This window comes from Numida meleagris, chromosome Z (assembly GCF_002078875.1).
Source record: "Numida meleagris isolate 19003 breed g44 Domestic line chromosome Z, NumMel1.0, whole genome shotgun sequence".
Taxonomy (NCBI): domain Eukaryota; kingdom Metazoa; phylum Chordata; class Aves; order Galliformes; family Numididae; genus Numida; species Numida meleagris.
In genome coordinates this window covers 72,388,112-72,414,566 of record NC_034438.1, presented here as the reverse complement: position 1 = coordinate 72,414,566, position 26,455 = coordinate 72,388,112, and the positions used below count along the sequence as shown (strand labels likewise).

Here is a 26,455-nt window from a genome sequence, read left to right as displayed (position 1 = left end):
ATCTGCCTCTCAAATGCAAATCTTCTGATTTTTAAGGGAAGAAAAAGATGTTATATTATTACAACTTCAGGCTCTTCCCCTTTCTTGACTTTGCCAGATCCCCAGAAAGACTCACTTTCTTTCTATTTTCTTTAAACAGGACAATAAAACTCAGGAAAGAAAAAAAACACCCAAAACACACACACACAAAAATACATTCATTGGTATTTTACACTGCTATTTCACTCTCAATAAATTCCTACTCATAAACAAATAAACGAAAGCAAATATCAGTGCAGAATACCAGCAACTACTGTTGAAGACCCTATATGGCATCTGTCCCCTATGTTTTAGCCAACATATCTCAAGTTATACCAAAACACTGAAAATCAAATTGCAATTCTACAGTAACCAGTGCAGCATAAACTTCTCTTCACAATTCCTTTAAATTAAAAGGCAAAGCATTCCTGACAATCTGCGACACAGAGTACTACACAGCCAGAACTTCAAATACTCAGTAACCAGAAGTTCCATCCCATTACATATTTAGGTCCCCTGAAATAAAAACTGAGAAAGCAAAACAAGAGATTAAGATACAAAGAAAAAAAAGAGCTAAACAAACAGAATAACCTTACCTTTCACAAGCTCGGACAGTCCATGCAGCAATTATCCATAATGAGATACTAAAAACCAACAGTACAGTTCCTGGACATATTGTCATTAGAGTCTTCATAACAAAACGAGTATTGAAGTTTATCTTATTTAATGCTCCAATGCTTCTAGATGAGGCATCAGTGAAAAGTTTGCTATGCAAAAGCATAACTCTGGCGATAAGATATAGTCTTAAGAACATTGGTATAGATAAAATAATATCCACATCAGCTGTTGCTGTGGATGGAGCATAAGAAAAGGCAAGTCGGGCTGTCCATGTGAACGTATAGTTCCCGGGTATGGGATGTATAGCACACACCAGTATTTCCAAGCAGATAAAGAAAATACGCTCATAAGTCATGGCTATTCTCCAGTCATCTGCTCCATTGTCCACCATGAACAACTGAAATAATAAAATATAAAGTTAACTTTAGTACATCATTAACAAACCTTTTTTAATAATTCCATTTTTAAATACCATAGCTTTCAGAGCTACAAATGACTACTAGAAAGAAAACAGATATGCCATTTCAACAAATCGTATTACTACATTGCTATGAAGTGAAACATAACTTTGGTTACACCAAAAATATTTTTGCACCATTTTTAATATTGTGTATTTTCACACATTAAAAACTGTATTTTGACACAATTTACTAAAAATTCCTCATTGTTTTTCATTTCTCATAAAACAAAACTCTGGGTCAACTAAGGCTTGTGCTTTCAATATAAATTGCTAACTCAAAGTTCATAATCTTGAGGAAAAAATTAAGAAGGTAATTTCAGAACGAAGAGGTAGATAACAAATTGAAAATTCTAAGGTTAAGCACTCTCTAGAACATACCCATGCTTCAGCCATCATGATGTTATAGCTTCAGAAGGATTATGCAAGCTTTCCTCAGTCTTCAAGTACCGATACAGATCAATGAAGAATGTAAAATATTAGCAGAAGCTGAACAACTCAAAAAGATATCTCATAAGGAAAACCCGAAAAGCCTGCAAACATCAGAGCAGACCTGGCAGCCAGGCGATACCTATCAGCAGCAGAAAATCAAATGCACTTGTAGGTTCTTGCATTATCAGGCCTTCAGTTCTCCAGCCAGGAACAAAAGCACTGACACGTTTCACACTGTTTAGTAAATTCCTAAAGAATTGTTAAATAAATAGTTAACCAAATAATATTTTTCACTGGTGGTGAGTAGGGGTATGCAAGAATTTGCAAGCAGGCTATGTGCCAAAAAAGGAACATAAGGGCAAAGAAGATACAACTCGATCACAGGAGAAGATTCACTTTAGCTGTAGCCTAAATTTAGACAGAGCTGTTCATCATACACATAAGGAAAAATTCCCTAAGTCTGTTTTCCCAGTGGTGATAACTGGTAAGCGATCTCCCTATTATCTCAGCCCATAAACTTTTCCTCTTATTTTCTTTCCTTTTCCTGTTGAGGGAGTAGACTGGCATCTGGCTGCTGGCCAAGCTTGACCCATTGCACTAATATATAGATCTTACCTCCACTGCAACAATATTAATAACAAAGAAACACAAAGAGTTAAATTAAGATAAAGAAACACACTCAGTTCAGCGCTGGCTAATATAAGCACATTCACTTTCTTTTACATGAACTCATTCTGCCAATTTTGTATACTAGAAATAAATGTAAAATTGACACTGGTAGGAAGACCAATCCACTTATTTATTTACTAACTTAGTAGAAGTACTATTTGTTATTCAAATTACATTAAGGCTCAAGACCATTTGGTTCCTGTGATCAGCCTCTAATTGTCAGTCATATCAAAGTAGTGGTAAAATGGCTATGAAGAGGTCAACCCAGAATACAGATGAATATTAACTACATGAGGGCTGCTTTGAAAGTAATGTCTCCTATTCTATTACATTGGGCCACCGAGTCAAAGGCAAATGTTGGTGGTAGGGCAGTAGAGGATGAACCTTCCCACCAGTATTCCATTACATTAGGTTGCCATGTGACAGATGGCAGCAGATGGACAGTTTGATAAAACAGTATCTGACATGGAAGTGTATATGAAGAAAAGGTGTCTAATTGAATTCCTCCACACAGAAAAAATTGTATCCATTGACATACTGATGCTTGCTGAACATTTATGGAGACCAAACAGCGGATATGAGCACAGTGAGGTGGTGGGTGCTGAGTTTCAGCTGCACTGACAGTGACTGTGGATCACCTCCACTCATGCAGCTCCATCTCTTGTCCACTGCTGGCAAAAATGCATAGCTAATAGTGTTAATTATGTTGAAAAATATTGTTTTGTAGCTGAGAATTTGCTCTATCAAATAGTGTTATTGTGGTGTTTGTATCTGTTGTGGCTTCCATGGAAATAAACAGGAGGCATTATCTTCACAATGACCTAAATAAAAAATACACATATAAATAATACCAAAACTCTCAAATACTGTATGGTGTTCTGGTGAAATGACTAAGTGAGTAACAGGGCTAAGTAGTCTCCACTATACCCTTAAATGGGCAGTGCTTTAAAATTTCTTTCAGAGATGCAAAATCAGGTAAAAAATGCAATGGTCCTTCATCTGCCCTTTTTACCTAACTTCTCGTATATGCAGGAAACGGCTCATGGAAAATGGTATCTTAAGTATAGATTCAATTTAAAAATGAGAATAAAAGAATGTCTACATTAAAAGTTGACCTTACAATCTTTACAGAAGAAAATTTTATTTAACCATTGATTTGGAAAAAAGAAACTTTAGAAGTGTCATTTAGAAATACGTACTTGAGAATATATTCACTTGTCAGTAGAAGAAATCCTAACATGCTACAAAAAAAGAACTTTCTCAGCTCAACAGAATGGGTTATGCTTTGCAGACACAGAAGATGCCTATCAGTTTCCCTTGACCTCAGATGTACCAATTGCTTCTAAGATAAATAATACTTTAAAGTGATATCTTCAGTTATCAAACAATGTTATTTAGAAGGTGAAAACATAGAAGGTAGAAAACAGCAAAAGCTACAAATGACCACAGATCATAAAAGCATTTATGTTTCATAAAGATATTAACATTTCAAAATCAAGTTTTTACGTAAGTTTCCATAAAATTCTGTGTCTCTACATTCAAACCACAATGGCTAACACTCACAAACAAGTACTGTAAAAAAGACTGTGAATAACGATTAAACTGGGACATATGGAGGAAAAAAAGACAGCACAGAAATCAGTGCAGGTTTTCTGTACATTTTATACACTCGCAATTGTGTAACCTAGTAAATGCAAATTTCACTTTTATTTTGGAAGATATTTGGAAGGTATTTGTGAATGACTGCTTGTTTGTCTGAGTAAATTTCCTACTCAGAAAGCGAGAAAAGTAAATGAATGAAAAGGGAAAGAACAGCACAGTTTAAGGGGCACATACACATACAAACCCTCTCAGCTGCTTTCAGTCAATCCTGTTATAATTACCATGCATTAATTTTCAGAATCTACTCCTGTTTGAACGGTGAATCATGCTAGTAATAAAAAGAGAACATAATCAAGGAGAGAACAAACTCCTCCTACAGAATTGAGTCCTGTGCTTCACAGACAAGGCCAAACTCCATCAAGGTCAAAGATGTTATGTCTGTTGATAGCTTTCCGATTTATTATAATTATTACTCTAGTGTTTTAATCCAAGATAAGTGCTTAAGCAGTGTCCTGTAATGTTCTTCAAATACAGAATTAGACTGCCATGTGGCACCTAAGGTTCCCAGAAGTTCTTGTGCTTGAGGCCGACCATTAATAATGCCCTCCAAACATATAATGAAGATCTGAAGACAGCGTAAGTGTGGGAAGAATAATTTAGAAAGAACAGTGGAGATTACACTTCTGCTTCTCTCCTTTGCAAAATGTGAAGCTAACTAAAAAAGTTAGTTTTCTTGATTTATAACATTTCTTGCTCTTTTTTAGAAAGTAAGGAAGAAATGAAAAAGAAAGCAAAAAGAAATGCATGTTATTATACAACAGGCATGTTAACTAGAGAACACATTGGGTGATCCAGAGCAATCCAGAACAGCTGTTTAATACACTTAACAAGGATAGAATAAAAAACATACATAGTTTTAAAGCCTAGCGTTGTTCCCAACAATCTAAGGATGGGACAAGGCCGTGTGGATCTAGTAGGGCCGAAGGAAACATATCACCAGCTAAGCTAACCACAATACAGCCTGCTCAGAACCCAGCTTCCATCAGTAACCACCCCATACTAGACTCTGCTTCTCCTGACTGGTTCTTGCTCATTTCAGAGTACAGCAGGACATGAGTTATGCCAGTTTTATGACTCCTGAAAGAGAAAGTTGCAAATACTGAATGAATCACTTAGGTTCTCTTTGCACTTTCACCAGTATAAACAGGTGACCACCACGAACGAATTACCATACTAACAAAATAAACCCAAAGCAGCTAAAAACTACAAGCTTAAAAAACTTCTGCTCTTTTAGGTGGTCTGCTACAATTAGCAGAGAAATCTTGGCAGTACAGGGATGGAAACATCAGTCTCATTCCAAAGTTAAGACCCAGTTTAGTTTTGCACTGAATCAGTAATTCTGTGACTTTGTACTTGAAAAACAAAACACAACTGATCAGAAAATAACAGAGCTATTTTAGAGAATCGATTTTCAGAATACATGTGAAGACACCTGATGGTCTGTTACATTTCGCTCCATTCGAATTAACAAAGTAATTCTGACTCTATCCACTTGAAGAAGCAAACTTCAATGGGGAGAGCTACCTACATTTAGATATTTTTGCGTTGTTAAATCATTATTTTTAAATTCTTCATTTAGGATTTGTTTTTTTTCATTTAGTACTAAAATAATACGTTCTACGGATCAATGCATGAAGAACTGCCATCGCACAAAATGGCTGCCATCTGCTACTGTTTCCAATGTGAGAGAAGCCTTCATCTTCAAGCAAGATCAGCTTACTACTAGGGAAAGTGCAACCCATTAAAAAAAGGATGTATTTGCTGAATAATTTGGCACTATTTTTGTGAGTGAATAGGGAACATGGAAATTACAGAGCAAAACACTAAATCTGGAGTTGGATAAAATAAGCCTACTCATTCATTCTGCCAACGGAGAGCACCTGCAATTCTAAACTTAGAATGTGTTTTTAAGGAAAAACTGGCTCCAACACATTGTATACACAAGTATCTGTCTTCTCATCCCCTCCCTTACTGTCTACACTTGACAGAAATACTTCAAGTATTTGGGAAATTTTGCGTGTTTGCTGCACATGGATGAGTTTTTTTATTTAACTGACAATGAGTGAGTACATATCTGCACCACAGGAATTATGAAGTCGTTTTTGGAGTGTCTTTACCACCTCAGAAACATTTAAACTGGGAACTCCATTTAAGATTAATTTTAAAGAAACTCCAAATATAGAAATGTATGAAGTATTTAACCATTGTACTAAAGCTTAACTACTGAAAACCAAGAACTGGGCAGCAGGAGAGAGTGGAGTTTGATTTATCTGTGAATTTAAAGAATCTACATAAACACAGCCATGCACAAATCTTGACTGTATAGAGGCATCTCTGCAACAATCCCTTCCTGTATTTCACCCTGGCTGGTAAAACTGGGACAAAGCAGAAACAGCCACTATTTAATTCATACCTGTTACTTCTGAAGGCCTGATGTGAGTTTCTGGCTAAAACAAGCAGCAGATAAAGTCTTCAAGCTGCTTCAAAGATTAAGTACCTTTAAGAAAACAACTTTCAACATCAGGTTAAATAACATAAAAACAAGTTTCTTTACAAGTATTTACCTAGACTTGTTCATAAGGAAAATGCTGTTTTCACTGATCACTGCTAATTATGACTGAAGTTGCTTCACCAACACAAACAAAATAAAAAACAAAAAACATTTAAAACAAAAAACAACAGAAAAAAAACCCCACCACCACAACCAGCATATTCAAACATCTCTTGGCCTATATCATTCTTGTTCCTGCCCTGTTAATTATTTGAATGTTACAGCTTCATCACATCTGTCTAGTTAACTGGAACTAAAGATGTGCTGTTCCCTAAGTTACTATTTTTTTTTAAAAACCTGCAGTGAAATAAGTGAAACAAGTTTGCACTGTGTACTACCAGCACCATTATCTTCAGCAGCTTAAACAAAAAGCTGCTACTCGAGATGTTTTTAACAGCTTTGTTTTCACAACTATTATGTTCAGTAAGATAGTCCATGGCAACAGAAAGTTTGATGACCAGCAATGAACTCTCACAGGTGACAATAAAATCGATCTGTAAGAGCCCATATACATTTGTTTCTCAATTGTTTTTTATTTCAAATATACTGCTTTGAAAGCAAAAGCTTTCTTTGTCTCTGGTATCCTCTCGTGAAAACCCAGCCTCAGTATCAAACTAGATACTTTACTGCAGAGGCAACCTTATCACTGTCTGTAGTTTTGCAAGACATATTACACTGGGAATTACACCTGAATAGCCTTTAAACTATCTATTATAATGCCTATAGCTCCTGTTCTTGCCCACAACTTTGTTATGTGTATTCAATCAGAAATCATTTCAGTTATTCTGTTGCTCAGAAACACGGAACCCAGCTCACCCATTTTCATCAAAATAGCTCTACAGCACTAACAGGAATAGAAGTTTAGAAGATGGCCCTTTGGCAGAATGAGTTTTTCTTTCAAAAATATGTTTCTCTAAAGGAAAAAAAAAAACAGAAAATAACTCTTAAGAAGACTAGGAGTGAGTAACTATTCTAAAACACAAAGACGGTAAAGCTCATCCATTGGTTCTAATTTCCTGAAAGGAAATGTATTTCCCTTCAGTCACAAAAAAAGATTGGTATTTCTTCAAAAGGGATTTAATTATGAACAATCTGTCACTCTCCAGCAGAACGAATGAGATAATGAAGCAGCTTAGGTGCACACATCTCTCTTCAGAATTCATCCCTATTCATTCATTCTTTCATGGAGTATCTAACTTTCACACCCTTCTGCTTTTAAAATATCAATATAGAACTACTTCCATTAAGGAATGTTTTTCAGACCGGTGAATGAGTGCAATTGCAGGGACCATTCGAGAGGCAAGAGCTGAATGAATCGGTAATTTACAACTGTATGATCCCCAGCATCTACATTAAAACAGTACTATATAAAATATTGATGTTTTTATATTAACTGAACGTTTTTGTCTGCAAGATACATCAATTTCAAGTGTAAAATGCGAAGAAATAAGCTAATGCAGCTTTCATTTAAATAACTGGACAAAGCCAATTTGCACAACTTCAATAAATGTAAACAGCGACACATAGATATTTCACATATGATATTTTTGAACTGAAGTTTTTCCATTCATACTTTCGATGCAGCGTAGTTCATATTATTAAAAAAAATCCACACAAAAAGGTGTTAAATACTGTCTTTCTTTGTGCTGTCATGATGCATTTCTATTTTCAACAAATCAGAACATAATTTACTTCCCCATAATATTATTTGTTCTGCTGCAAACTTTTAGAGTTTCTTGTCAGTTAATAAAAGAATGTTTGTACAATGAATGATGTACTCAGCTTACCTGAAAACTAATTATAACATCAATTACAGCCTCTTCTCTCAGTGGTACTTGATGTTTTAAAAGGAGCTTCATAGGCTCAGAGCAGTTATTCATCCTCTAGTAAGGGTGTGTGACAATGACTTTGTGACAGAGTGGAGCAGGGTGGAGATCCCGTGGCCAAACCCCATGATCATCCTGCAGGGATGAGGACCTGTTGATACTTTCAGAACTGATAGAACTACCTAGTTTTTCTGAGCCAGCAGTTTTCCGGCAACTGGATTTACAGCACTGAACTGGGTATCACTCAAAATCTAACCTCAGCCACTCCCAGTCCCTCTGATATCTGAGGACAAGCTGGAAAGCAAACGCATGTATTTTCTGCCAAAACTTCTTTGCTCTTTTCATGAGATGCATCCTCATTAAAGACTGCTCAAAACAATAGTGTGTATGAATAGGCAATCATAGGTACTGCCAGGCCAACCATTAAGTGACCTGAACAACAGAGACAAACTCCTCCTAAATCCTAATGGAGGCTGCTGGAAATAAGCATCTTCCACACACAGCTTCAGTGCAAAAGGCCTCCGACTGTTTTGGATGCTGAACAACATTAAAGGATTTCTGCATTCCACATCTTATGCACAACAGTGTTGCTTTCTATAGACACCGGGCACTTATAACATCTTTCAGGTCAAAAGGCTCTGCAGACATACTGTACTCCAAAATGTATTGAATGGAACTAAAACGAAGTATTTTTCACATAAATATTAATTGTGTTAATTTGAAAGATACCCCTAGATTCCTACATGATTTTCTGCTGCACTGAATGTGCGTTAAACAAACAGAATCATACAATAACAGAATTGAGCTGGAACTTGATAAGCAGCAGGCGAGTTTCAAGTCTACAAATTAACCTGCTGTATCCTAGATCAAAACTGCTAGATAATGAGTTTTGTTGATGCCTGTTATAGTAAATAGAAAGAAATCACTACTTCTCAACAGACTTTACATGAGAATTATCAGTTTATTTCTTAATTTTCACCTGTTATTCAACATACTTTCCATTTTTTGCAGCAGCAGCAGAAGTTTTACAGTCTGTCTGTTTGCCCTCATAACTCAATATAACCCAGGCAAAGGCATGTTTCACCCTTTCTATTTGCAAAGAGTCAGCAGAGTGCCTACAAGACAGCCAATGAGATGCACATGAACCACCACAGTGAAAGCAAAAAACTACAAAGATAAAAACAGGCAAGTAATCTAGCTTGCATAATACCCATTACTGCTTGTGATGAGTAACCATACAAGTTTGACTTCAAATTTGTTAGTGAACACAGGATTTTTACCAAAGAACTTTCCATTGATGTTAGTTGGAGATAGAAAGTCCCATGAACAGTTTTTATTATAGTCATGCATTATTTGCACAATAAAGAGGTCAAGATATATATTTATCTCCAAATCCATTAGCATCACATTGTTCTGTAGTGGTGGAAAAATAATATAAGGACAGAAGGTATTTAAGGGCAGAAGGTGCTTTATCCCTGCAGTTCTAGTGGTTCTGCTGTGGAAGCGATAGCTTACCCTCAGCCTCAGAGTTTGCAAGAGTTCTACCCCAGCATGAACTAGCAATATATTTTAGAATTGCTAAGAAGTTGTTAATTATCAAACAAAAATAATAATTTTATTAACTTCTACCCAGTATCAACTACTTTGGTTTTTTCATGTATGAATGAGAGCATCTATAATAAGGAGATGGAAAAACAGGTTCAGATTCTGTCCCAGAGAGCACAGGTAAGTTATTCAGGACATGTAACAAAAAAGCCACGTAAGCTCCTTTATTTACAGAATGGATAACCGAAGCTGTCCAGCACCAAAGCAAAAGTATTTCAGTGAACGTATACCTCCTTCCTAGTGACATGCAATTTTACTACATGAACTGCATGTTAAATCATCATGTGAACTTTTTAAATTCCACTTTATTAATCTAAGAAAACTCCATTAGAGGAATGTGGAATAGAATAGTAAGCTGTCAAGAAACCGTAGCTTTAACCACGTCGCACACTGCTGCTTTAATTATGTAAAACAGCATTCAAGTAAAAAACTATTTATGCATTAAGTGGGTAATTGGAGCAGTGTACATTATTATGATAATTGGATCATGCTGCTTTCTTCATTCTTCCATCCTCCATATCTCCAAACTCTCAACTGAAGTAATAGTAAGAGAAAAACCCATTTTAGACTGTGATAATGATGAACAACATCTTTCCTAGCAATCTTCCAAACAAAGGACACTTGCTCAGAAGAACTTAATCAACCACAAAAGTTTGGAAAAAGAGTTATAAATATTCTGTAGTCTCTCCAATGAATGTTTTTAATATTACAAACATGACATCAATGGGGTAAAAGGAGAATAAAACAATTTGGGGTTGTTGCTATACTCAACTCCTACCTCGTTACTGTAGTTCATTTGCATTTTGCTTTTAGTTTTCAGTTGTTTTTTGTTTTCCCTGGGAGGGTGAGAGAGGAAGGAATCTTGCTGGTGATTTTTATGCTCTTTTCTGGAAACGATAATGTAAGCTATGACTTCTGGTTTAAGCCTGCCTGGTGGACTTTTATAATAGTCTTAACATTAACTCACATTGATTACGTTTAGTAACAGCTCTCACCTTAGATTTAGAATAGATAATTCAGTACCATAATTGAAAAGCTATTTGAAGTAAATATTTTAGCATCCCCAGTACTTCACTGGACAACACAGCATCCAAACATCTCTTCTTGCCTGAAAACTGTCACTACACGGAAGGCTTTGGTCTTCCCACTAAAGCGCTTTGGACAGGTTCAGAGACCTCGAGAACCACGCCGCTTTGCTAGCAGAGGTAACAGAACGGCGACGGTGCATGTGCCGCGGGACGGGGCTGTCCCGCCGCCAGGCAGCGCTGAGCTAGGCCCGCCGGGCGAGGCGCACCGCACGGAGCTGTCCGCGGTCCTGAAAGGGCGGCGGGTGAACCCGCCCCGAGAGGCTGCGAAGAAGCTGCCGATCCCCTGCCACTCACCAACTGCTCTCTAAGCGGGAAAAAAAAGAAAAAATACACAAAACGCTCATTTCTTCTACGTACATGCAAAACTCCTGGCTCTCGGGAAGGATTCCAGTAAATATTTTTAAACCTCCTTTCCAGATCCCTTAAAATGGGTCTGGGACAGGTGAATCCAAGGGTTTGGGTTAGCTGACTGCATGACCTGTTTCCAAAGCAAGACGTATGGGGAATGTGAGTGGAAAGACTGCAGTCACCTGCAGTGCTGCTAGGCGCTCTCAGTGACTTGCTGGCAGCACGACTGTTCAGAATTCCTTCCCCATTAAGGTCAAAGACTACTAAAAAAATTGAGAAGCAGTGGATGTTTCAAGTCATTGAATATTAAATCAGCAAGAAGTAATAATTACTACTGCTATCTTTTTACTCATTGTATTTTGTTTCATTCTTTGTAGAAAAATTTACCTTCGGCTAGGGTGATTTGTTTACAGTCAACTACTAAAAGCATACCACACTCAACATATTGATGTTCTTCTCTTCTGCAGAACCACTCTTTTTCTCTCAGTTCAATCCTGCTAGTTTATAATACAATACTTCCTCATAATGTCTAAGTCAGTTTCACAGAAGAATTAAAACATCAAGTTTAAACTTGCACAGGGCTGACAAATAGCTGGTGCCTCCAGGACACAGGCAGCCATCAGTGAGCATGATTCTACAGACATAATTCCTGAAAGATTTTATAGCAAGGTATTTGCTCGAATTAAAAATGAGTTTGCCTTCAGAAAATAGTCAGCTTTCAAGATTGTTTTAAAACAAACAATTATCACGTTTACAGAGTATTTTCTTTCACCTGGACTAGATTCCATACCCATTTAAGCCTAAGTATTTTAAAGGTACTTCTTGTTTTCAGATACCATGTGTAACACAAATTTATCAGCGCAGAGGGATGTAAGTTTTGCTCCACATCTTCTTCACCTTGTTTTTAAAAAGTCAAGTCTGTGCACAAAAGCACACTGTTCTGAAATCAAAAAGCTGTCCAATATTGGACAGCTTAGGGGGAGGCTATGCCCTTCCCTTCTAACAGGCTCCTTGAACACAGAACTTCCATTTTCAAGATGAATTACAGAGTTTTGGGGATCTGCAGCTCACTCCAGGCCCTGCCATGGCTACAGCAGTTCTCAGCATCTCTCAGACATAAACGCAGAGCACTACGGTTTTACCAGCAGGTATATTTGCACTCTGCAAGGTCAGGCAGCACTGAAAACCCTGTTAACCTTGATTAAGTCACATGATTGCATAACTCCTTCCACATAGAAGTTGTTTGAAACAACCAACAAAGAAATTACTATTCATGTTTTTTAAGATTGTTTTCTTCTGATCCACAACATAACTCCAGAAGAACAAAAACAATTGTAACTATTTCTCTAAAAAAAAAAAAACCCAACAACAACAAAACAATGAAAAAAACCTACAACCCAAGTCTCAAAGTAACTACATGGTACAAGCTGATGCAAATAGAGACCTACAACTATTTGGTTATCCTACAAAACATTTTCCAAAGTTTCTGGAAAATGCTTTGAGTAATTTGCAGTGCTTTCTTTTAATCTTTGTTCTTAATGCCTCAAGCACCACTTGTAGGACAGTGCATCAGACAAGAAGGCTCCCATGCTGGAACAGCAATACTCAGATTAAGAAAACCCTCTTTGTCAGTAGTTCAGAGAGATACTCCTTCACGAGAACATTGGCTTACATTATAAAACAGCTTTTGAAACCTATGATACTAATGCAATAAACTGGGTTCTGAGCTAGAAGTTTTGCATGTGGAAGAACATCATGACAGGAACCAGTTTGGCAAGCAATCTTCAGTAACATAGTATTTCTCTAACTTAATAGTAGGAGACTATGGTACCCTCTAACACTGGAGCTACACCATTCGTTTGCACAGAAGGGAACTAAACAGAATCATAGGGGCTGGAGGAGACCTCTGGAGATCATCTAGTCCAACTCCACTGCAGGTTCCCTAGAGTAGGTTGTAAAGCAACATGTCCATGAGGGTTTCCACTGTCTCCAGAGAAGGAGACTTCACAACCTCTCTAAGCAGTTTGTTTCAGTGCTCTGTCACCCTCAAAATGAAGAAGCTCTTTTTCACATCTGCATGGAACCGCCCATGTTCCAGTTTGTCCCCATCGCCCTTGTCCAGTTGCTGGGCACCACTGAAAAGTCTGGCCTCATCCACTTGACACTTGCAACTTAAATATTTATAAGCATTGTAAGATCCTGTCTTCTCTTCTCCAGGATAAACTGTCCCAGGTCTCTCAGCCTTTCCCCACAAGGTCCAGGCCCCTAACAAATCTATGTAGCCCTTCACTGGATTCTCTCTAGAAATTCCCTGTCTTTCTTGAACTGGGGACCCCAGAACTGGACGAAGTACTCCAGAAAAGGCCTTTCGAGGGTAGCACAGAAGGGGACAATAACTTCCCTCAAACTGCTGGCTACTGTCTTTTTAATGCGCCTCAGGATACCCCTGGCCTTCTCAGCCAAAACAGCACACTACTGGCTTATCTTCAACCTCCAGCACACCAGGACACTTAGGTCCTTCTCAATAGAGCTCCTTCCCAGCAAGTTAGCCCCTAGCCTGCACTAATGAGTGCAGTTATTCCTTGCCATGTGGAGGACTCAGTACTTGCTCTTGCTGAACCTCATGAGGTTCCTCTCCACACAGGTCTCCAGCCTGTCCAGCTTTCACTCAATGGCAGCACTGCCACCTGGTGTGTCAACCACTCCTCCCAGCTTTATATCATCAGCAAACTTGGTGAAGGCGCGCTTTATCCCTTTATCCAGGTCATTAATGAAGAAGTTAGTTAAACAAGTACCAACTGCTGGGGAACACCATGAGCTACAGGCCTCCAACTAGACTCTGTGCCACTGATCACAACCCTCTGAGCTCTGCCAGACAGCCAGTTCTCAGTCCACCTCACTGTTCACTCATCTATCCCACACTTCCTAAGCTTACCTATGAGGATGTTATCGGAGACAGTATCAAAAACATTAGCAGAAGTCAAGGCACATAACATTCGTTACTCTTGTCTCATCTACCCAGCCAGCCATCACAGAATTCCACCAAACAGGTCAAGCATGGCTTCCCGTTGGTGAACTCATGTTGACTATTGCTGATAACCTTCTCTTCTTCCACTTGCTTGGAGATGATATCCAGAATAAATTGTTCAATCACCTTCCCAGGGACAGAGGTGAACCTGCCTGGCCTGTAGCTTCTTGAGTCCTCCTTCTTGACAGTGAACTCGCTCCAGTCTTCAGGTACCCCTCCTATTCTCCATGACCTTGCCCAGATGACAGAGAGTGGTTCAGCAATCACTTCAGTCAGCTCCCTCAACACCCCTGAGTGCATTCCATTGAGGCCCATGGATTTTTTTTGTGTGTATTAAGTTTGCCTAGAAGATCTCTGACCAGATCCTCCCTGACCAAGGGGAGGACTTCCTTTCTCCGTATTTTCCCTCTTACCCGCAAGGTTTGGGACTCTTGAGGGCCACTCTTATCATTGAAGACTGAAACAAAGGTGTTCAGTAACTCCACCTTCTCAGTGTCTTCTGTTACCAGGGCACCCACCTCATTTAGTTATGGGCCCACATTTTCCCCTAACCTTCCTTTTGCTATTGATATACTTCAAGAAGCCCTTCTTATCGTTAACCTCCTTCGTCAGATTTAATTCCAAGAGGGCCTTAGCCTTCCTTACTACATCCCTGCACGCCCCGGCAACATTCCTATGGTCTTCCCAAGTGGCCAGACTCTTTTTGCACGTTTCATACAATTTCTTTTTCTATTTTAGCTTTTTCCATTAGCTCCTTACTCATCTTTGCAGGTCTACTGCCACCTTCATCTGATTTCTTACTCTTACAGATGCACCAATCTGGAGCTTGAAGGAAGTGGTACTTGAATGCTAACCTACTCTCCTTGGCCCCCTTAGCTACCAATGCTCTAACCCAGGAGACACCTCCTTCTCCTGAAGAAGTCAAAGTTGGCTCTCCTGAAGTCCAGGGTTACAATCCTACCTACTGTTCTGTTTCTTCCATGCAAGACCCTGAACTCCATTACTTCATCACTGCTGCAGTGAAGGCTACCCCCAATCTTCACACTCCAACCAGACCTTTCAACTGTCAGATTCTCTTATTGATTGCTACCACTGAGAAACATCTTTGCCCTTGAAACTTGTCATTTCAGCCTGTGGCTGAAGGTAGTTCTAATTAGAAAAATCAAAAGCACCAATGAGTAAGGTATTTTTCACTTCAGAAGTTTTAAATCTATCTGTCTTATGTTTTGGTTTAACAGAAGTAGCAAATTTTAATTTCGTGGTCAAAAAAACTTACAACTGATATTAGAAAAAAGTCTCTTGGACAGAATCTATGACACTATTTGTTAGACTTACTATACAGCTCCAGTTGGTATGTTTCTCTACCTTTCGCCCAGCCTTTCCCGACAGTTCTCCTTCATCCCACCCCGGGGCATTAAATAAAGCAGGTCAGACATGAATCTTCCTCACTTTAAATATTCTCTTAAAGTATGTTGTACCTGAGACAGCACAGAAAAAATTACATAACTCACACAGCACAGATAATTAACCTTGCCACCAAAAGAAAATGCATGGCATGAAATTTATTCTCTGGGAAACTAAGAGTATTGCTGTACACCTACTACAGAAGACAGGAGGCATGTCACACAGAAAGTGTGTTACAACCTAGGGTTGAGTGGTCCTACAGCATAACTGCTGCTGCCAGTTCCAGAGAGGCAAAGCTCCCTGGCACCTATGTGTCCACGCTGCCCATCACCTTTCTCTCCACTGAATTCCTGTTAGTGCCTACCGATAACTGGCGCTTCCCGTGGCTACTTACCGCCTTCTGAAAAACCGCCCCGCCGACACGGCCGTTCCCCAAAGGAAGCATTACCTGGATCTCCCGTGCATGGTACACAATGATGAGCCCGAGCAGGATGATCGTGGAGAGGCTGATAAGGCATTTCAGAGCGAGGGAATACAGCGACTCCTGTAACACAAAAATACCACCGTCCCTCAAAGAGCCCTGCGCGAGGCTGCTGCCAACCCGCAGTGGCCTGGCCGCCGGGCCGGTCTCGCCTCGCCTCGGGGCGGCAACGGGCCAGGGGGCGCCGCGCGGCAGGGCCGGGCCGGGCTGCGGGGCGGCGTGACCGCGGAAAGCGAGTGACCCGGAGCCGGGCCGAATACCTTGGTGTAGGCGCCCCAGGACAGCTCGGTCTCGATGACCATGACCACGATGCCGAACATGCCGAAGATCAGCGCGTAGTCGCTGAGGCGCTTGCGCTTCTCGAACAGCGCCCGGCGGTGCCCCAGCTTGTAGCCGATGTTCTGGTTCTTCTTCTTGCTGGGCTTGCTCCCGCCGTTGTTGGGGCCGCCCGGGCCGGGGCCGGGGCCGGGGCCGGCGGGACCGTAGAGCGCTAGGTTGTTGGAGTTGTTGTGCTCGGGCTTAGAGACCACGACCTCCGGGCCGGCGGCGTTGGGGCTGGAGAGCTGCGGCTGGAGCGGCTGCGACTCAGCGTCCATCTCGTGCAGGTTCCTGCGGGACGAGCTCAGGTTGCTGAGTGGCCGCATGACGCCGCCGTTGTACCTGCAGCTGCTCATGGCTATTTCGGTGAAGGGATTGCTCTCCCGGCGCTGCTGGGACTGCTGGGGCTGCTGCTGCTGCTGGTGGTGGTGGTGGTGGGCGCTGCCGCTGCTGCCGCTGCTGCCGGGGCTCGCTGCCTGCTGCAGGCTGTGGCACTGGTGGTGTGGAGCGTGCTGGGAAGGCTGCCTCGCTGCGCCAGCATGACTGGAGGAGGGCAGCTCGCTGACATTCAGCTGGCTGCCCTGCCGGGAGGAGGCGACAGAGGAGAGCGGAGAGGAGCGGGTGCGGAAGGTGCCCGAGAGCGGCGAGGAGGCTCGGAGCAGCAGCGGCAGGTTATCCCCGGCGGTCGCCGCCGCAGCCCCGTAGTAGGCGCAGTTGTTGCACTGGAGGCACGGACTCTGCTGCTGCTGCTGGAGGAGGAGACTCGCCTTGTCCTGCTTCTGCCGGCAGTGCGGCGGCGCCGGCGGGCGCTGCTGCTGCTCGGGGCCGAAACCCGGCGGGAAGTGCCGCGGCGCCTCCATGCCGGGGCCGTTAAAGCCGCAGGAGGACCGGACGGTGGTGCACCTTGCGCAATGCGTTATGGTCGGTAAGGGAGAGTCCCGCTGCCGCCACGACGGGCCCATCCCGGCTCCCGTAGAATCCACCCTCCGCGTCCGATTGGTTGGGCGGACCAAAACAACAGGCATGGCGTCACCTGCGGGGGGACCGGCCGTGGCGTGAGGCGGCGGGGGCGGTGCTGAGGCCGCTCGGCCCCGCCCCTGCCGGGATCCCGCCGCCCGTAGGTGAGGGCTGCCCCCGCCCCTCTACCCGCCCGGGGAGCCCCCCCCCCCCGCGCCGAGGAAGCCCCGGGACGCCCGCTCCGGGAGCGCTCCTGCGGGGAACGGGGTCCCTCCGCCCGGCGCCGCTCCGCCGCCGCCGCACACGTTTGTGCCGTGCGGGGAGCGCGGAGCGCGGGCGCAGCGCCGCTCCCCGGAGCTGTCCAGCGGCGCCTCGCCGCCTGCGAAACGCCGCGGTCCGCCCGGTTCCGGCCCGGAGGACCCCCCCGCCCTCCCTGCCCTGCGGCTGCCGGCGGCGCGGGGCTCCGCGCGGGGACAGCCCCCGCCCACCTGCCGGGCCGCGAGAGGAGGGCCGTGCCCCGCGTCTGTCCGCCCGGGGCCAAATTTACTAACGGTTTCCAGCGTAAGCCTACATCTGTGTAATTGCTGTACCTTATGCTACAGTCAGTTTCCTTTGAGACTTAAGTTGTGTTTTGGAATGTCGTGGTTCTAAAAGGTAGGTGAGAGTGAGCAAAAGAATTTAGATCTCTGAGTATAGCGTTGATTATTTTGGAAGAAGCACCCACAGTAGGAGTATCTGTGATACACAGTGCCATAATGCCTTGCGATAATGCATCATTTCTTCAGCAATCAAGTTTTGACGAAAAATCCACCAGTGTTCTTGCATGAATGATAAAGGGCTTTCCAAATACCTGACACCGTGCTTTCAGATTGTATTAAACTGTATTTGGAGGCTGTCCGTGGAAGTCAGTTCTCCTGAGCACCAAAAGTCGTGCTGTTAAGAGTGATGTGCTGTTTAGCGCAGCTTCAGATCTTCCAAGGTTAAGGAAAAAAAAACATGCAATTCCATCTCGGTAATCCTGTTTTGTCTATGTTTCCAAAGATATATAAGTATCTGAATATATATATAATATATATATATATATAATATATATATATATATAATATATATAGAACCTGAAAAGTGAAAATCTTAGGGAACCTGTGCTTGTGTCACTGTGTAAATGAAAGTCCTGCACAAACCTGCCGTCAGAATGTTCTGTAGACTAGCTAAAGATTTTAATGAGTCTAGGTTCCATCTTTCCTGTTCTGTGCATGTCGTGTCTTTAACATTTTCTTAATGGTACTCACTTTCATATATTGTCTGTAACAGAAGATAAAATACTCAGAACCTAGTTTTCCACAACAGAGATTTGCAAAATTTGTAAATCTGCATGTTTTATTTAGAATTCAGCAGGTCGATGTCCTGTAATTTCATCTACCCTGATCATGCACAATTTTATTAGAATTGTAAAGACAAAAATTATCTTTTAAAGTCTTGATAGGCTAAGATACATGATAGTTTTTTTCTCTACAGGGAAACGTCTGAACTTAACTATCTAATTCACATATAACAGTTACGAATCCCAGTTTTAACATACTGCTGATATCCTATTTATTAGTAGAAGTGGCGAGAACACTGCTGTTACTAGCTTTGGGATATTTCATCTGTTGGTTTGATAGATTCATTATGTGAATAAACAAATGAATATACCCATGTTTAACACAAGAGGTCATACTAATCACTCAGCATGTTATGAAACTGATCTGCTGCTGGTTTTGTTTCAGTTCTGTTCTACAGTCTGGGACACCGCAGTTTCAAGGTTTGTAGTGAGAACTGGTGAGAGCACTTCTTCATAGCTAGGGGGGTCAGCCTTCCTCTTTATGATGCAGGTAAATAATCAGATGCTATTTAATCAAATGTCTTCCCATTTAAAGTAATTTTAAAGTTCACTTTTAGAAATGAATGTATTTAATTTCAGAAACAAAATACATTCTTCACATGAATTTAATGGCTGCGTTCGTTTGTGTCAGAAATAAATTTGCATGGACATCTCAGAACTGCTAAAGCATACTAAAATAGTAACCCTGAACCCTGATGAAAAAAGCATGAACTGTTTGAGCTTGGAGGCTCTGTTGTTTTTTTTGTTTTTTTTTTTACCTTTTTGTTAAATACTGGATGAAACTGCTCTTATTATCTTAGATCCTGCTGCTGCTTTGCCAAATAGGCAATTTTTACGCATGTATATGCATGTGTGTCAATGTGTACACATGCATCTTTGTATACAGTAAGACAATTGCTGCAGATCTCATTTTATAATGACGATTATTGGAGATGATTGGAAAACAGATTTTTTTTTTTCTAAACTCACTAATTGCAAGATGAAGATTAATACTGTTGAGCAAAACTATCAACAGTGAGGAAGCTCAACAGATGCAGGAAAAATTATATTTTTGAGAGGAGAAAACACTGTGAAATATTTTAGGTGACAGCTAGTCATTCTGGCTAGTCATTTGAAAAGCTCACATAGCACCCAATGAAGACAGAACACCTGCAGGCTACAATAAAATGTACTAGAAAGCTATTTTGGCTCCCATCCTGTTGCCCGTACTGCTGCCAGGTCCCTGTTAAAATTATGGAAAATTCTGCACTTGTAAAAATGCCAAAGAATGTAAAAATACAATAAATGAAAGGAAACAAAAGGAATGAAGAAAAAAATCTAGGGAATTCCATTCTCCAGTATCTTGAACTCACAAGGTCTAGGGTTTTCTAGAATGCAAATCACTAAAGCAAACAGTCTTGTTCAAACCACAAAAAGAAAGCAGGTATATAGCTGAGCATATACACAGAAAGATGCCTTTAGTGAAAGCAGAGTCACAGGAAGAGAAACAGAGCTAGCACAAACAGGAGTAGTGTATTACAAGACCATTCAGACTTATCTGTGCAGCAATAAAAACGCTTTGTGAGACAACAGCAAAGCGATTGCACAGTGCAGCTGTCAAGATGGTGGGATGGAAACTAACCATATGTGCCACATGCATAAGTTCCCTTCTGCATAACATCTGGCAGGGCTTCACGCACCAGACAGCTCTACATTCACCCGCCACTTCTGTCTTGTACCTATGAGCATCTCAGCCTTGCTGGACCTAAACTGATTTCAAAGCCCATTTTATAGTGTTCCATGGTAAAAGGTGATGAGATACCATGACAACACTGTGCAGATTGTATGGTGACACGCTACAAAGAAGAACGCTGTACAGTTTCGGCTTTTTATTCTATACTATCCCACTTATCTGTCTATTCTTCTGCTCCTCCAATGTATCAGCAACAGAAATGCAGATTCACTGCAGTTCAAAGCCTTCACCTTTTGGAAGAGATATTGAGTATAAACAAAAGGTAAGGACATATTGGATTGGAAATTTTCAAAAGTGGGGATGCTTTAATGCTGGGGGCTGCAGTTGAAGAAATACCATGAATTGCTGCATGCCTTTCCTCCAATCAAGAGGACCTAAGGTGATTATTCTTTTTCTCCCAGTACAATTTGTATTACTATAGAACAGGTTGAAAATATGGAATGGGGCCCACAAAACAGCTAGGAAAAGTATTTCTTCCCTAAAGTTACTTCTCCAAGCTTTCTGGGTATTTTTAAACTATTAGGATGTCACACAAGCTTAATGACTTTCTTTCACGTTCCTACCCCTTTTTCTTTTCTCATTATCAGGAAATACTGACACCTACAAGGTATTTCTCATCTGGCTAAAGGCATCACTGTTAATACTATCTTGCACAGCCATCACAAGTGCTCAGCTGGTGACTACTGCATTATTTTTAATCTGACTGCAGTTTTGTAACAGACCTTTGACTCAGCACAATTACCGAAATTCGAACGTCATGCACTATCTCTACTTTAACCTATGCAAAAACAGAGACTTCAAGTGTATGGCAGTTATCAACTGTGTGAGCTTTAATTTTACAGATTCCAGCATTAGAAATATTTTTATATATTAAGGGCAGCAAGAGTGTTTTCATCTAACTGTAAGATTGTGCCTTGCAGAGTAGGCAGTGCATAAGCCAATATTAGCTGTGCTTTTCATCTACATGTCATTTCTAATTCAGGTAGCAATTGATCCTAAAAAAATAAATTTCATTTACCCTTATTTGAAAAACAAATATTTTTCCATTGGTACTTTATCATCAGTGACTCCATTTTAACATAAGAATATTGCAGTGGTATCGTTGGTATATTTGGAAAGTTCATTCTCGTTTAATTAATAATATGATCACTTACTAGGCTACAAAATGTGAAGGATGGACTTTGCTTTTAGAAGATGACAAATGCGTGGCATGTATTATTGCTTCCAAATCTTAAATGCAGTGAAGGTTCTTACAGTCAGTACTCCTCTGGAATCAGAATAAGAAGTATAAGGTTGCTTTTTGGGTTGTGTTTCCTGGGGTTTTTAATTTGCTTCTGCAGTTCCGATTCCCTGAAAGATTCTACAACTTCTGCACATTCAAACCCCATATCACAAAATTCTGTTTGCTTATTGTCACCACCATACCTAAGGCCTTTCAGATATGTTCATAACACTCAGATGTCCATTTATGCAGCACTTCTGTTTGTAGAAATCAACTCAATTAGATGTGCCAAATTTATACAGGGGTAGAAAAAAGGGAAGCAAGGGAAAGGAGGTAGTTACTACAGAAATGCGCTTCAAGCTGGCTGTCGTTTGATAAGCGTGGCGACCGAACAACTATTTGAAGTGATAGAAAGTTTTATGAAATTTTACGAAATTTATGGAATTTTATAAAAGTTTCAGAAAGTTTTATTAAATTTTTGTTCTGAGGAATGTAATTCTTCTTAATTCTCTCCTTTATCCACTCAATTTCCATATTACTCAACCAAAAATTAAATGTGTTTCTGAGGAAAAGACGAGACAGTTTTAATGTTAAAAACAAGGTGTAAAGAGAAAGAGATTACAGCCTTTCACATAATCTGTAAAATTTTATCCTGTTCAGAAGATATTTCTAAAGATTTAAACTTCCTGCATTTCAGCTGGGTAAAAGCCATCTCTGCAACTCAGTATCAGATCAGTAGCTGTTGTTTTTGCAGAGAGACATTTTAAAAGCATGTGACACCAGATTGCTTAAAGAAGTTAGAACAAACAGACCATTTCTCAAAAGAAAAACTGACATTTTTCTTTCTGTCTAGAACTTAACACATTCATATCATCTCTGCATAGGAGCTACATTAGTCTGATGCAAAAAGAGAAAATAAGCAAAATACATGATTTCTTCACTCCTGACAACCACTTTTAGATTCTTCACCTTTCTGGAATATCAAACTCAAGTTTATAATATAAAATTTCTTCTAGCTTTAATCAAGAAATTTCTACTGTAGATCTTATAAAGCATGTCCTAGAAGTTTTCCTTAGACTAATTTTCCTATTAGAAGTGTATCAGTGTTGAAGCCAGTCTGAATGAAGCTAGTCTTTCTATGATGCTATGATTCCCTGATTTTCTATCTCATACAGATCTACTATATGGATAAGAAAGCCACCCACAGATATCAAGGAATACGTTTTCTACTTTGTCATCCTTACTGCAGAAAAAATAAGGTACATATGTATGCGATACTGCCTCAGGTATGGCAATGCCAATGTCAGACAGCACTGAGAGCAGCATATAATCAAATTCTCTGTCACATACTACCCAATAATGCAGACAGTTTATTTTTAAGGACAGAATTCCACTATTCAGCCAGCCAGTCTGCTCCAAAGTGCATAGATCTAACATCTACGTGTGCCTTCACACACCTCATGCCAAGAATGGCAATGTGCTCCGCAGTCTTCAAACTGCTGTGGGGCCTGGCATGATCGTTTTGCAAGAGAAATGTTGTCTTCTTCTCTGGCCTAACTGGAAGTTTGAGCCTTCAGCTTAGCATCACGCATTGATGGTTTGTCCAGGTTCCAGGAAATCCATAAGGATCACCCACTTCCTATCTGAAAAGACAGTGCACATCACTTTGCCCACCTAGGGCTGCTTCTTGAACTTTTTCTTCTTTGGGGAATGCACATGTTGCCACCCCATGGACTGCCGTTTTGACTCCAGCTCATTTCATTTTGACTCCATCATGTCTCATCATCATTAATAAAGAGATCCAGGAAACTATCGCTTTCTGCCTCATATTGGTTCAACTGGTCCTTACAAACTTGCATACAGTGTTCTTTCTGTCCCTGTTGGTGCAAACTTTGCAATATTCCAATGTTGCGATCATAGTTTCCAATGCATTGAAGCCAATATTCCGCGCTGTACACAGATCCCTGTTTGTAATACACTGATTTGCATAGATGAGCTGATTGATAAGCTCTTCATTTCCTGGTGTGGCAATTGTGCATGGCTGTCCAGAACATGGCTTTGTCTTTCACGTTGCTGTTGCACACTGCTGAAACACACTGCCCACCACTTCACGGTGCTGACATCCATGTCAACATAAAGGTTCAGCAGGCGTCAATGAATGTCAATGGGTGCCACTTTTTCTGCATAGAGGAATTCAATTAGACATGTTTTCTTCATCCACACTTTCATGTTAGACACCATTCTGGCAGACTGTCACTTTTCTGCCATCTGTCACACAGCAACAAAATGTAACGGGATATTGGTGGGAAGGTTCAGTCTTTGCTGCCATACCACCGTCTGACCACCATACCACCACAGCTGTTGCTGTGGACCTACATTACAAAATAGGAGGCATTCCTTTCAGAGCAGCCCTCATCCTTTACCCCCTTTACAATTACTGTTAGCTTCATGTGTGAAAATTCAGCATTTGTTCTCTTCTGTTGAATATGCTGGAAAAGGATGATTCATTACCAGCTAAAGCCATCATGTTCATTTGTCTTTTATTAACACTGAGTTAACATTCAAGTTGCCATTTTTTTGTCCTGCTGTTGTTCCTGTGCCCAAACTACATCACTGACAGAACTTTCATTCCAAGTGGTGAAGCTGCTACGTGACTGCTAATTTAAAGCAATTTTTAGTTGTTTGCAAGTGCTCTTTATTAATTCTGTAAAGCCACTTCAGCTTTGGCAAGTTCTTTTTCAGCTTCATCAAGCTTTTTCGTAATTTGTGCATTAGGAGGATATTTTGCATAACAGACAAAAGAAAACAGACTTGCTACTTGACATAAAACATCCATTCTTTATTTATAATATGTCAAGTGATGCACTGATGAAAAAAAAATGCCGCACTGAAAAATGTTTGCCTTTGTTTATTCACAAAAACCACCTCGCCTATTTTTGCTCTGATTTACCAGAAGTTTACTCTTTAAACTCCCAAAGAAAACTTAGAAAATCAGTATGTAATGGTGGCTAAAAGAAAGTATCACAGTTGTCCCTCTTAATTTTTTCCTGCCTTCTAAATCTACTGGCCAGAACTTTGCAGAAGTTAGCTATTTGGTTCTACTTTTTTTTTTATTACTTTTTGACTGCCATGAATATGGACAGGATATCTAATGTACTGTTCATCAGTACGACTTTGCAGAAAGTAGAGTCTAGATTGTATCTGCCTATTAAATTAATCAGTGCTACCAGGCAAACAAAAGCAGCGTCAACAAAAGTAGGTAAAACTGCACAACTATGTGCTAAGACACTTCCATAGAGGCTAGAATATGATGGAGGATAAAAGTACCATGCTACCAAATATGTCTGCCATGCAAATTACAATGAAGTGTCACATCTTTTATGCCTGTTTGAAACTGCAGTTCCCCCAGTGCTTGATGATCATTTAGCAGTTTCTCCTCTGACTGATACCGTATTTTACCCAAACCAGTACCTGTTTCCAAGCTGTTACATGACAGAGGTAAATAATCTGAAATTGTATTGATAAAAGTAAGTCAGTAAAGCCCAGCTCTGGGCTTTATTTTCTCAAATATTATTTTCTCAAATAATTAACTGCTGTTCAGTAATCCTAGTTTACAGACTTTTCATGCTCTCTTGAGTGCTTGAGGTAGCCAGAATTATCTACTTCACCTTCCAAGACTGTTAAATTTGATGTTAAAGGAAAATGCCTCACAATGTGGTCATGCTTTTGTGGTCTGGCAGGTAAGACCTGAAGCTGATCACCATCATGTCTTCTCCAACACCAGTGAATAGCTGCCCCTAAAATATAGAAAAATACCTAAAGGATTTCATGAGAATGTCTCTGCTCAGAACATGTTCTGATGTCCTAGGGGGCTGGATTCCCCAGGTAAAGCCAGAAAGGAGTTCAGACTAAGCTGTATTCTGAGTGCCTTAGACTAGCAATAGAATAATGCCAATTACAATCAAGTTATATGTTCATGTCTTTTCCTTTTATTACAACAATCCACTTGTTGTTACTACTTTATTGAGAGTTTCTAGCTCCATCTGCTGAAAAGAAACTCCTGAATATGGTTTCATCAGAACGTAATCTTCCTAATTCTCAATTCTATAGCTGAAAAATAAATTATTCACACAGTTTTACTCACTCCTTCCAACCTGTTCAACTCTGTTTCAAGTACAGCGTTTTTATTTTCACAGGCAAGAATTTGCACAGACCAAACGCAGGTGCCAGAGGATGTTTGTTCATGTCTTCCTACACAAAGATCTCTTTGCAGCTGTAAACATACATTTTTTTAAAACCTAGTCTGAATGTTTGCTTTTGGAACCTGTCCTAAAAGACAGATGCCGTTTTAATTGCAGAAGCTGGGTTAAGAGGGGAAATCTACAGCAAGTGAAATACGAGGAGCATTACTCAATTTGTGCAGAGGCGTGATTTTCTCATGAAACACAATGGCTTACACTTGCAGAAAGGTGGCTGCTGTATTGTATGCACAAATTCTGCCAATACATTTGTGTCTGCGTGTGCCCCTGCAACTTCAGGACTGTGAGCAGACTGGAAAGTTAGAGGTGCTCAACCTGTGGTTCGCATACTGGAGGGAGAATTGGCACCTACACATGGTGTGAGGTAATGCATGCACTTGCACAGCAATGCCCCCCAAG

At 40.7% G+C, this 26,455-nt stretch overlaps 2 protein-coding genes across 14 annotated transcripts in view; both read right to left on the bottom strand.

Annotated features, from left to right (window-relative positions):
* LOC110389661 (adenylate cyclase type 10-like) overlaps positions 1 to 26,455 on the bottom strand; it is a 451,262-nt gene that overhangs the window by 208,685 nt on the left and 216,122 nt on the right. The gene's annotated exons all lie outside the window — the stretch shown is intronic.
* The window catches only part of KCNN2 (potassium calcium-activated channel subfamily N member 2), a 96,374-nt gene that overhangs the window by 54,072 nt on the left and 15,847 nt on the right, over positions 1 to 26,455 (bottom strand). For 9 of the 13 annotated variants that reach the window (XR_002433329.1, XR_002433330.1, XR_002433331.1 and 6 more), the window contains exons 2-4: positions 16,448 to 17,538; positions 16,155 to 16,250; positions 615 to 1,033 (exon numbers count right to left, since the gene is read on the bottom strand). Coding sequence is in view for 10 of the 13 variants with exons in the window: in XM_021380475.1 (XP_021236150.1) it covers positions 615 to 1,033; positions 16,155 to 16,250; positions 16,448 to 17,538 (1,606 nt within the window). In the remaining 3 variants the exon portion in view is untranslated. Of the gene's footprint in view, positions 1 to 614; positions 1,034 to 1,474; positions 2,651 to 16,154; positions 16,251 to 16,447; positions 17,539 to 26,455 lie in introns of those variants that run through there. The other 4 variants (XM_021380481.1, XM_021380479.1, XM_021380482.1 and 1 more) reach the window with 3 other exon arrangements.